Source organism: Lathamus discolor, chromosome 2 (assembly GCF_037157495.1).
Source record: "Lathamus discolor isolate bLatDis1 chromosome 2, bLatDis1.hap1, whole genome shotgun sequence".
NCBI lineage: Eukaryota > Metazoa > Chordata > Aves > Psittaciformes > Psittacidae > Lathamus > Lathamus discolor.
The window spans coordinates 83,211,631-83,224,270 of record NC_088885.1 but is presented as its reverse complement, the minus strand read 5'-3'; the positions used below and the strand labels follow the sequence as shown (position 1 = coordinate 83,224,270).

At 40.4% G+C, this 12,640-nt stretch overlaps 1 protein-coding gene across 1 annotated transcript in view; it reads right to left on the bottom strand.

The window, feature by feature from the left end:
* MYO10 (myosin X) overlaps positions 1-12,640 on the bottom strand; it is a 157,036-nt gene that overhangs the window by 48,348 nt on the left and 96,048 nt on the right. Inside the window, exons 15-19 of the mRNA XM_065667576.1 lie at positions 11,614-11,706; positions 10,793-10,861; positions 10,525-10,607; positions 8,997-9,105; positions 5,750-5,830 (exon numbers count right to left, since the gene is read on the bottom strand). Coding sequence (XP_065523648.1) covers positions 5,750-5,830; positions 8,997-9,105; positions 10,525-10,607; positions 10,793-10,861; positions 11,614-11,706 — 435 coding nt within the window. The remainder of the gene's footprint in view (positions 1-5,749; positions 5,831-8,996; positions 9,106-10,524; positions 10,608-10,792; positions 10,862-11,613; positions 11,707-12,640) is intronic.

The following is a 12,640-nucleotide window of genomic DNA, read 5'->3' as shown; positions in this document are numbered from 1 at the left end:
GAGCCTGTGGCTCTGCCTCCTCCAGAAGAAATGACAGCAGTAATTGGCAGCCGGAAAGCCTTCTTTAAACAAGCATATTGAGAACAACTGAGATTAAAGAGAAGTTTGTTTTTTTAAACAGGCAATAAGGATCTCTAGTTCATCAGCTGCTTTTACAGATGGAAATGAATACTACTAGATTTTAACTTTCTGTAGATAGCACTGCACATACCCAGCAGCTGTACCTGGCCCATATAATCTATTTCCTTTACTGTCTAAGTGTGACAGAGTAGCTATTAACTTGATGATCAGGCTTTCTATTCCATTTTTCTTATGGATCGCATGTCAAATTTACCCTGTGATCTGCTAGCTCCCAGTACTAGGGAACACTGCATCTTCACTGCAGAAGGGCTACCCCAGGGCTCTGCAAGTAAGTGAATAAACCATAAAAAGGCCTCCACTTTTTAGCTTATAACTGCTGGGCTCAGCATCTTTAAAGGCCCACAAAGGCACCTACTCCCCAGTAAGGAGACGCAGAGTCTGCTGAGTGACTGAGGTTGGGGTATAAAGCACATACTTGGTATACAACTGCAGTAGGATGCGTACAGAAGTTTGAAGCTGGACCACTTTATTGAGGATAATTATTTAAAATAAGAACTTTTATATGTGAAGTTTTACGCAGATGCTTAGCAAGCCTGTGCTGTAGGTAGAGCTGAGTATCCCTGAAGCTCAGTCTTCCTGCCTGCATCTTTCAAGGTTTAAAGTCAGTGCTGTTCTCAGTGCAGCAGCATCACACTCTCACTGCCATTAACTGTATTTTTGAAAAACAAACCCCAATCTCTCTAAAAGGCAAACTAGTAATTCATACAGGCAAGTCTCAATAAGACAATATTGCAATTCCAGCCTGACAACCAGTTCGCAAACTGCATTCACTGAACTTGTACCTGCTCCACACCCTGCAGACAATCATCCTTGCATATGGGGCCAACCTGTTCTGTCATTGTTCCTTTGTACTGCACTCCTGAGCTGTACTTCTAACTGGTGTTTAGGTTGGTATCATGCTATACGTATGTTTGTAATGATTCAGAGCTATTTTAGGAGCACAAGTTTAACTCAGACGCCAAGTGAAATAGGTTTGCATCTTATTTCCTATTAGGGGACATACTGCTTGCTATTCCAGGACATCTCATAGCTACTAATGACCGATGCATCAAAGTACAATGCAGGGTGCCAACAGTCATACCTTGATGCCTTTAAATGTCTCTGTCCCCAGAAGCGATGTTAGTGATCCTACTGCCATGATAGTCATTTTCCCTGAGTGAATATGGAGCAAGATAGGACTCTAACCAGCAGTAAGCCTCACAGAATTTATTACAGACCTTTTTCTACCAGTCTTCCTTTGAATTGCAGTTATTACTAGTTTCACTTTTTCTATTGCTCCCTGTAGCTCTGACCCTCCATTAAGTTTACAGTGCAGACTTAATCTCATTTCTTTACTGTACCTAATTAAATTTGAAGATTAAAAAAAAAAAAAAAAATCAATATAAAATACCTTCAGAGAAACAGAATTGCCCCTTCAGAGTTCACAAGCTCCAGAGAAGGCAACTTTCATCTTGCCAGTGGCAAGCCCGTCACTGTAACAGAGGAATAAGACAGCAAAGGAGCAGACAGGGAGACGAGCAGAGACCCTGCAAGCCTTTTCAGGTGGTGCACACACCAACACAGGTTTCCTAAACACAAAACCAAACAAACCCTGCACAAAGTGAAATTCTTGTCTACATCTTGTCTACATTCATGACAACTCTAATGAAGCCAGGAATTTGCTTATCAGGACCAAACTGGACTTACATCTGTGAAAAAGAGAAGTGGTTGCACCTATTTAGGTGCAGGAGAGATCAGCCAAGTCTGATCTCTGAATAGAAACAAGCTGCAATTATGGAGTTTTAAGAGATCAGCACAGATGTGGAGGTGCCAATGCTGGAGGCTGGGGCCACTTGCAATGATTATGCCAGTATTATGGCACTTGCTGTGATTATGCCAGTATATTTTCTGAAGAAAAACCCTAAATGAAGAAGGGAACTTTAGAAGGCACCTGAGCCAGTCTGTCTGAGGCTGCTCCTTCTGGCCAACAGGAAAATTTCTGTCTCCGAAAGATCTTGCATAGCAAGTTCAGATCTTACATTTACCCTGAACTGTCTCCTGAGCTGTGCCAAGGCTTAGCAACTTTATTAACAGCAGCAAGCTGGAAGAAACATTCATCTTAGTGCTGTAGCAATGACTGTAACTTGTTTTAAAAAGGCAGTCTTTTTTGTTTTGGTGTGTGTGTGTGTGTGTGTGTGTGTGTGTGATGGTTGTGTTTGCCTCTTTTTTTTTAAATTAGGGTGCTCTAAAAAGTACGGATGGAGACCAGAAAAGGCAATGTTTCAGGAAGAAATTATTATAGAATAGAACAGGAGGCAGAAATAGAAACATGAGACCAAGAAACAGAGAAAGATGTGTTAAAGTCCAAAAGGATTAAATGATACATAGTTCTGCAAGGCCCACTGAATATAAGGGGAGCTGAGGAGAAAGACCCTTCATCAGCAGAAAATACTCATTAAGCATACCAAGTGGAAAAGCTTCCATGTTATGACTAGTTCAGAACAGACCAGAAACTGTGAAAACAGATACGCTGATTGTCCGGGGGTCTGCCAAAGATTAATGGCTCCTCTGTTCTGTCTGAGGCCTGCTCACTGAAATGCCTTGTGACAAAAGGTCACGTATTCTGCGTGCTCCCTTTAGGAATCTGCACTAATGAGTGTAGATTCTGCTTTGATATGTAAATGTTCAGCAGTTTACTGCATATGTTGAATTTATTTGGTTGCCACTGTAACGTATTTAAAAATTATACTTTTGATAACAAAATAATTACTGTAAATTATCACATTTCTTATCCAACACGAATACACTTTCATGTCTAGAAGAGCAGAGGAAGTACTGTTTGCTGCATGTTCTGCTTTTCAAAGGATTGAATTTCTTTTCCACCTGCTCAAACTCATTCACCTACAGAATTCAAACACACTTCCAGAGTAAAACAGCTCTTGAACACCACCAGCTCGTCCCCTCCAGAGTTACAGAGGATGCTCACCAATAGGTGTGTTACCTATTTGTACGCAACTCAGAGAGCAATCAACAGCTTGAGTGGCTTTGCTCCAGATAACACAATTCCAGCTCCCTTCTTGCCCAATCTCTCTGGCCCAGTTCACTTTTAATGCTGCATATTTCAAAAAAGCAATTAAGACACCCCTTTCTTTCACATCATTTGTTACTTGGCAAGCACTGTTTAAGTATTTTTTGAAGAGTGACATTTTGTCATTCCGTATCACCATCACTGCAGAGTAAAAACTATAGATGGAAAACACAGAGGAAAGTGCTCAGTGAAGAGTTTTACTTTCTTTCAATTCAGTTTCTCCATTTCGGTGGCTCAGCTGCATGATTCAAGCAGTTATGTTTCCAGCCAGCCCTGCACAGTGAGTCACGTACACTGTAATCCCTGGTAGTCCAGGCACAGCTAATGTGTCTCTGAGCCATGCAGGTTCAGAGCTATGCAAACTGACTCACCTGATTTTCAGTCTAACTGAAAAGAAGCAACAAGTTGTGTGACAGGATAAACTGTGAAATGTTTAACATGATGTACATCTACAGAACGGAGCTGAACTACAGAGGAGGCAAACACCGTTCACGGGCCTGCTTCTCTACCTGCACCGTTGCAGAAGGAGCAACACCAACAATGTCATTAGACTAGCACTAAAAATCACTGTCTGCAAGACATGGTGGGGAGCAGGGAGTGCACAGCAGACAAAACTTAAAACAGTGAATCCCAAAAATACATTTTGAGAACACTTCCTTGGATGAGAATGCTCTCAACAAGTCTTATACATGGCTTTCCTTCTCATTTTCCCTCAAGTCGTCTACTGAATCAACTACAACAGGTAAACTGTGTGACCCTTTACTCTTGTTCTTCAAATAGGATTTCTTATTTGGTAAAGCCATTGAATCAAGTTAAATTTGCAATCAAATTAAAGCAAATGGACAACAATGACAACCATTTTTCTGCAAGACTTCAGTGACATTTTTCACGTACTTTGAAAGGGATTGTCTACAGGAATTTCCCAATCTGTTCCTGCATGTCCTCCTGCAATTAGACGTGGTTGCCTGAGACTAAGGCTGTTTCAAGCTCCTTCTTCTTGCACAGCTGCTTATTCTGTGAGAACTTTGTTTTAATCATAGTAAAATATATGCCCAGATACAGCAGCATATGCCAAATTTGTCAGGGATGGAGCATTCTAGTGGGAAAAGACTGGTAGAGCAACAAGGAACATGGGAGTAGGAACACAAGTGTTTTCCTTGCCATGGAAATACATGTGCCCAGTTCTTGAATCAGCCATGGCAAATCCTTGTGACTTTGGCACTGTGATGAGCCTAACTCAGATGCAAAAGGAAAAACAAAGAGAATGTGTGAGTTACCGAAATTCCTCCTATACATCATGGCAGCAGGTGGGCTTTATGAAGGGTCATGAGGCTTCCAGGCAGAAATGGGACCAGGAAGAAAAGAAGTTTTTCAAAACTGCCTCCCTCAGAGATCAGTGGCTTTGCTACACACACAGGCTTACAGACCCCAGCTGCTCGCCAAGGCACTGTCATCCACATGGGCTTGACTACCTGGTGGCTGCACACCTCAGTGCACAAAACACTTCAGGAGGCAGAAAGAAGGTCTTACTCGTTTCCAGGCTGTTCCCTCTTGCTAAGGCATCCATAATCTGCATGTTATTTGACACACCACAAGCAACAGTACAAAAGCAGAGTTAACAGTTAGCAACTGAAAACATGTAAAGTCAAGGATGAACTGCCCAGATAACACAAAAACTTGCAATGAAGTCTGACAGGTTTGATGTGTTAGTGTTCTGATTAACCAGACACACCAGGAAGACGTAACATGCAAAACTGGATTTAAAGCAAAGTTACCTATTTCTAAGTGGCCTTGTGAAAACCATAAACCAGATTCGTTAGCACCTCTGCCTGTGGCATTTTTGACATAAGCAGCCCTGAATAACGGTTTATAAAGCCAAAACCAGAAGCACAAAACCACAGAATATCAGGACTGGGCTAACAATATCAACTTTGGTGATTACTATACCATTACCACTTAATTTACAAAAACCTTCCAACATATGTAAGCATTGACATTGCTTTTCATTATCCATGACTCAAAAGACAAAATGGTACAGTAAGCTTTAGTTTCCATGTCTGTTTTAAAAACATAATCCTGTAACAGGACAAAACAGCCAGCATAAAGACATCTAGAACTGTACGTTAATTTAAAGACAGAGTCTGATGACAGACAGCTGGTCATTCACATCAGTTTTATTATATGCACCACCATTCACTGCCTCTAGTGATTTAGAACAAACTTTGTAGTTTTGACATTTTCTTCCTAAAAAGGCTCTTACAGAGTTGACAAATATACAGTGCAGCCTTCCTTTCATAACCATCCTTAGAGCCAGTAATTTATCAGAGTTGTGAGCAATGACTATTAAAAAGGTGCTCAAAGACATGGGTCACGTGCAAGAAAAATCAAAAGCCTTTCCCAATGCCTTCACCTTGCAGAGCCTTTTACAAAGTCAGTGAAGAATTATACCCTCTCCTTCACACAGTGATAAATAATCAGATAGACAGTGAAAGATTAGACCTGAGATGTATAAAAAGAGAGGGGCACAATTTTAAATCTTACCTTCTGCACGTTGGGTTTGATGCACCGAACAAAGAAAGGATTTGAAGAACTCAGCGTTGCCATTAAAGAATGAAGAGATTCCTAAAACACGGGAAGAAAGAAGACAGCACTTTACAAACCGACTTTTTTACACAAGCAACATACCCCAGCAAAGGCTCCTGCAGCTTAGCATTGCAGACAACATCTAACTGCAACACCTAGTGGCATACACCAGAAATGAATGGTACCGTGTAAATTCTTGCTTATGAACACAGAATCAACACATGCATTCTTGTTTCTTCAACCGCCCTTCTGATCAAAAGTATCATCACTGTTCTATATAGAACAAGTTTTAAAGTTTGATATGAAGAAAACTGTTCATAAGGAAACACCAAATTAGGAAGTCGCAGTTTCAGGGATCTTCTAAATGACTACTCAAGACTTAGGATCCACATTCATAAACTGCTAAACTCAAGCAAGTCAAAAGGAAAGATAAGAGGTTTAAGATAAAACTGAAATACCCACAAAACCAGATTTCGTGTTTTCATTTCAACCACCCCGTACCCACTCATTTTCCATTGCCATCAGCAGCATTTTGTGCACAGGGAGTTCTCTCCTGTGTGGTCTCAATCTTTCCTGCTAAAAGGACACTGTGGTAGTAAACATAAGTCAACAAGAAGATAGAAAAAATATTAAAAAATTCTGGAAAAAAAGAGTTACTTTAGAATGTAGAAGACATTGTTTTACCAACACTAGATTTGAAAATGCCACCCTCTTGAAACTAACTAAAACTGAGTAAAGCATAAAGCAGTAAAGAAAACACATCTTACTGAAGGACAATGTTAACAGTATTAAGCACATCATTTCACAGTTATTTCATGTGATAGTTAATTGCATTTAACAATAAAAGAGAGATTATAAGGTTCAGCTAGAAAAAATCCCAAACTAGAAAACATTCCTAGTTTTAGAACTTTGAATGACCCAATACATATTAGACTACCAGTTGTCTGAACCTCAGCCTGGAGATAAAAATCACAAAAATCCCTCAGTCCTTTTATGATTATTACTTTAATTACACATCCACCCCTTTCCTGCCTGAGCCATGATTCTGTATCTTATTCCAACTTGCCTCATTCTGTATCATTAAATATGATAAACCATTTTAAACTGAAGTCTTGCATTTACTTTGCAGAGATACAAATGACTATAGAAGAGCAGAGCCCAGGCTCTGAAGAGCCCAGAAAGCTAACAATGACAATGTTTTACTTCTCAAAGGTGGCCCTGTGTGCCAGACAGTGGAAAGAATACAGAGCAGGCTGCCAAGGAGAGAGAAAATTCACTTGTAAGAAGAGCAACACTGTGCGTCCTACCATATGTTTTGGAGCCAAACTGCCAATGGCAGTCTGTTACAACAAATTCTTGCTTTAATCTGCAAACCAAGGGCTTTCTTGATGATTAAACATGACGTGATAAAGGCAACGGCAGAGTTTTGGCTGTTCACAGAGCAAACGGAGCAAATGGCAAAGTGACTGAGAACTTAAATGATAGTTCTTGGTTTGTTTGCCTTTGCCAGTCTACAGACCAGAAGTGGCAGCAAACATTAAACAGCCAGAAGAAAGAAAGACAAATATTTTTGTGTAAAGACAGGTATTTACAGCCTCAAAAAGTAAAGGCTTCCTTTCTATTAAACCTATGTGAACATTACATCCTCTATGGACAGCTAAGCCAATCCTCTCAAGCCAAGCTACTACTTAGGGAGCCTGGAAAAAATGATCAGTCTAAACAAAAACGATTTAACCTATTTTCACATTCATCTGTGGTACAGACAGACGTTCTGCACAGCACTGCAAGCCTCTAAATCACTGTCAGGTGACAAGCTAATCTGAAGTTCACCCTGCTTTAAGCAACAGGCTGAAACAGATGGTATCTAACCTCAGCTATTCTGTGTGCACTCCCAGGCTCACATTAGGCAAGCTGTCAAATGGAAAGAAGAGTTAACCAACCTACCACGAGAATAAAACTGTGAAGGCAAAGTTCTTATCTTCAGTTGAAATGAGATGGACTGGTAGGCTCTAAAACATGGAAAAACCCACCCAACCTAATTCTTTGGGAATGGGATGATGACCTCTTTACAAGAGGTCAACCTCTTGTAAAGCAGCCCAGATGGCTAATGGTCAGTTACTGCAACTTTAGGTAAGTTATCAAAACAACATTTTGATTTCATGTTTTATCATGCTTTATATTGCTCAGGGAGCCTGATGGAGAAGAGAAGGAATGTACATTATGTTCTACCTTGCAAAGTGGGTGCAAATAAATGGTCAATTTTTATACAGGAACATCTTAAAGGTCTACTTTGCACAGGCACATTAAGTGGAAACATTACTTTCAGCATCCCAGAGAGCTAGCAAATAATATCACCTCACCACAAGAAGCAAGTATTGTCTGAGCCAAGTGATGGTAGCACAAAGCAAAGGAATATTAGTGCTTTTTAATAAAAGACACTGTGTGTGCCCAAGCATACACTCCTTGCTCTTCTGTCCAACACTTAGCAATAGTCTGCTAGGATAAAATCTGCCCTCAAGGGGTTTGAGTCTGCTTCCCTTTTTTTTTTTTTCTTTAAGTGAATGAAGAGTGCAAATATATATTAATTCAAACCAAATGAAAGACAACTAATCCAGACTTGTACTCATGCAATTTAGAAAAGGTTTAGTGCCAATCTCTCTCTTTTAAATAATTTGCAGATAAATTTTATGCTAGATTTCAATTTAGTGCCATTTTTGATGGGAGGGCTATAAAGCCTCATTAAAAGGTGTTTAATAAAAATGCTTTCCAAACTTTAAGTTAAAAAGCGAGGCAACACCTTAATGAGGTATTTATTCAGTACTTATTTTTCTTAGCATACAGGCACCGCTGTAAGGCTTTGTGCGATTCTGTGGTAGGTTTTAGATTAGAAAGAAAAACCAGGTCAAGAGAGACCAACTTCATACATGAGCTTTAAAATGAGGACAAACAGGCAACTGGAAAGCAAAAGGAACAGGAGTTCTGCATGGATGGTGTGATATGAAGGTTAGTGTCTGCTTGAAGACAGCTAGTTGAAGCTACCTAGTCTGCTTGAAGCTAGTAAATTAGTCAATTAATAAGTGCAGTTTCACAGAAGAGACAGCAATGTTTTGATGCTGAAGTTTTGCTTGTTTTAATCCATGGCTATTCTTTACTTTATTGATGTCTATCTATCACTGATTAGAGCAGAGATGACACATTAACTAACCTTGAACTGCAGACTGACAGTGGGTTTTCGGTGCTTGCTTCCACATTTAAGAGTGTCTTGGTTGTTGCGACTTGAAACATGTTCAAACAGATCATAGATGAAATCAAGACTGAAACGGGAAAGAAAAACAGTATCTCTAAAATGTATCTTAACAGACTATGAGGTTTACTGCTATAGAATGCAAAGAAAGTATTGTCCCCTAGAAAGCAGCTCTTCCATCCAAAAAAATGATTACTGATTTTGTCCATAATCTTTAATAAGCAGTAGATTTTGCCTTTGCAGAATTTATGCAGGGGAGAAAAACAAAGCAAAGCAAAACAAAACAAGGAGGTACTTCTCCAGTCCCAAGACATCATTAGGGAAATGAAACTTGAAGTTCTAAAGTCCTTACTGCATTTTACTCACTCAACCAAAACTCCAGTTGACTGTAATCAGAATTTTACCTGAACAAAGACTAAAACAACACTTCCAGCTTGCTTGCAGCCATGACACAAATAACCACCCACATGAGTCTCACTTTCAGACACCAGCTGTGTATGCTGTTTTCTGCTCTATCAGCCACAAATCCTCCTCTTACCACTTCTACAGAAAAACAGACCTTTTAACTCGAGCTCCAGACAGATGTTGGTGCAAGAGCAAAACCAGGCCCAGCAGCTTCAACTCATTTATTACTTTTACCTACATACTTCAGCTGACAGATGTTATGTCAGGTATGCCATGAAACCAGAATAAATGACTCAGGAAAATGCTTATCAACAGTTTCCCCTGCACAGAAGGGCTTAAGGGATTTACAAACAAGCAACTCATACAGCATGGCAGGATGACTGGATGGAATGCGTGGGGGCAACAGCTGAGACAGCAACACCTGGGCTCAGATCCCTTCTCTTCTGTCACCCCTTTCTGTGTCTTGGAGTCTCAACCAGATGCCTACAAAAAAGGTATGTGGTATCGTTCTGGCTCACATGGTGCTACTGTAAGGATCTGAGACCTTACACAGGAGAATAACAGGAGGCATGCAGGTACCAGAGACACCCAAAGCTCAGACTTTCAGTAACATAAATCTTCATAGAAATTCTCCCTTTGAAGCAATTACTATAGGGCAATTTGCACTGTGGTAGGTCTCTGACACTAAGCTTTCAAGCAAATCAGGGACTGCCAGAAATACAAGCAAATTAGGCAGTATGTGAAGCAAAAAAACACACATGGACACTGCCTATGAGGCACTCTGAAACCGTTAAAAATCATCATCAGCTTTGCGCATCTTTACTCACCACTGATTAGTAAGTGAGCTCTCTAGCTACCCCTGGACTGAGCACGGATGAGGTACTATACAACGTGGAGAAATCCGACTTTGTGAGAACCGATTACAGTCATCTGCTTACAGGCACCTGATATTCTTTCTGTGCTCATTTCAACTTTGTCAAGGTCTGATGCTATGCAACATCTAACACATTCAAAAACCCTGTCAGAATCTGATGATACAACACCCCTTAACATCATGTTCTAAACAAAAATTGCGGAAACTCACCTGCTTTCACGTAACAAGTTCAGAAGATCATCTCTGAAAGTATCTCTGTTCTTCTCCAAGATCCCCCTGACATCATACTGGACCTAGCAGGAAACAGAGCTGATTCAAACAACAAGCCAAGTAGTCAGGCACCTCTCACAGGAGTGGTACTGTAAGAAGTGCTGAGGGAACGGAGTGTTTTAGTTAATTTCAAGCAGCCTCAGGGCAAAATTAAGCTAATGAAATCTCTGTTGGGAATAATTTCAGCAAATAAATAAAAGAAAATTACCTCCCCGGCGTAGTGCTTCACTCCAAAGTTGTGAACAGCAACTCTTGGTTTTATATAAAAAGGATTGTTCTAATTGGAGGGAAAAGAGAAAAATATTTTTTTGGGGGAAGGGTGCATAAGGGAGTGGAATAATACAAAGGGCCACATTATCCTCTCAACCCAGACCTAAACAAACCATTGTCTTCCAGTGAACTCCCCAGGAGATTAGCACTCCAAAAGCAAATAGCCAATTTATAACAATAATAGGATTTGTTAGTCTGGGCTGCTTCAAATGCAGTAATAACAGATTTATAGTATCTAAAAAGGCATTATACTAAACCTGAACCCACCTGGCAGGACCATCTATTATATGCACTTTGAAATAAAAAGACACTATCTTAAACTGGCAGTTATAAAGACTGGTGGGTACACTTGTATCCCAGAAATACTTGAAAACAATTCTAGGATCACAAATAAAGGTATCGGTAATCTGCACAGAGGGAACAGCAACCTTTCCAGAAATGACATCAAGGTGAATACTTCACTAAATCTAAGGAAAGTGAAGACATAAGTAATTGAGTTACTGCAGGCTGTCAGCTCTACAAGTAGAATTTGGCTTTATTCACCAATATGGAATCTTTTAACTGGACAGTAACAAGGACACGTTCTTCCGGGTAACCTACTCAGTCTTGACAGTAAATTACATGGATTGCCATGGAAGTAGGATCACATTCAAACCAGCCTCTACAACTGTGCATCTGTATATTTGAACCATGAATTTCTACAGAAGCAAAGAGACTGTCCATAATTTGCACAGAAAACATGAGCAAAACACCACATACCGCATGCTGGGTATTCAACTTCTCCAGCAATGTGGCATCAGTAGCTTGAGGAAAATGGCTCTCTTCATTGATGAGCGCCAGCAGCCCCAGTTTCTAGAAGAGCAAGAAAAGGCAGAAGAGGAATTAGTGCACAGATGGACACAGACATTGTCTCCAGTTTGGAAAAAATCACACTGTCCTTGAAGCTGTTGTGTGCAAAGAGTTGCAAGACCACCTGTACATGACAAAAACCCCAGTCTCACAGACTGAAGGTAGGTTTTCGGTGCATACAATGACATTGCCCCTGACTATATACCCAGCCTCCAAGATCTCCAGTGATCAGGAGTCCTCTAAATCTCAGGAGTTTGTGTAAATAGCTTTTCAAAAATTTTTCTTCCACAAAACTATCTACCTAGTTGTTGAATCCACATCAACTTGCAGCACCCACAGTGCTCAGGAACACAGCAAAAGGTACACAATTTAACTAGGTACTGCGTGAAACACAACTACCCTTTGCTTTTTCAAACGCGTCTGTGTAATTTCCTTTGATGTTCCCTACTTCTCGTACTAGAAGAGGTGGTAAACAGAGCAAGCTACCCTGCAATTAATGTGTCCAGCAAGCTTCAGGCTCAAACTGCCCCTCAGAAAAACACAGGTCTCCAGGGGCACTCTTTAATAAGCCGTTTCTCATCGGCCCAGAGCAGCTCCTGACAAACCACATGGTCCTGACTGCAGTCACGTCCTGGCAGCTGGATCCCGTGTCCCAGTGCCATCAGTTTCTGTGGCAGCTTAAACTCACAGCCACAGACCCCACTACAAAGATAAACTCATGCAGCCCACTTGTACTGCTGGCAAAAGTGAATATGGATGAAATCATAATATGACTTCAGCTTTGTCATCCAGACGGAGTTATAATTTCTATGTAGTGAACTCAGACTCATCTGCCACTCACCACCTATGTTGCTACCAATAACTCTGTAGAAACTTCATTCTTTTTTATACATTTCTTTACTACAAATCAGAACACAAACAAAATTACAGATGAAAC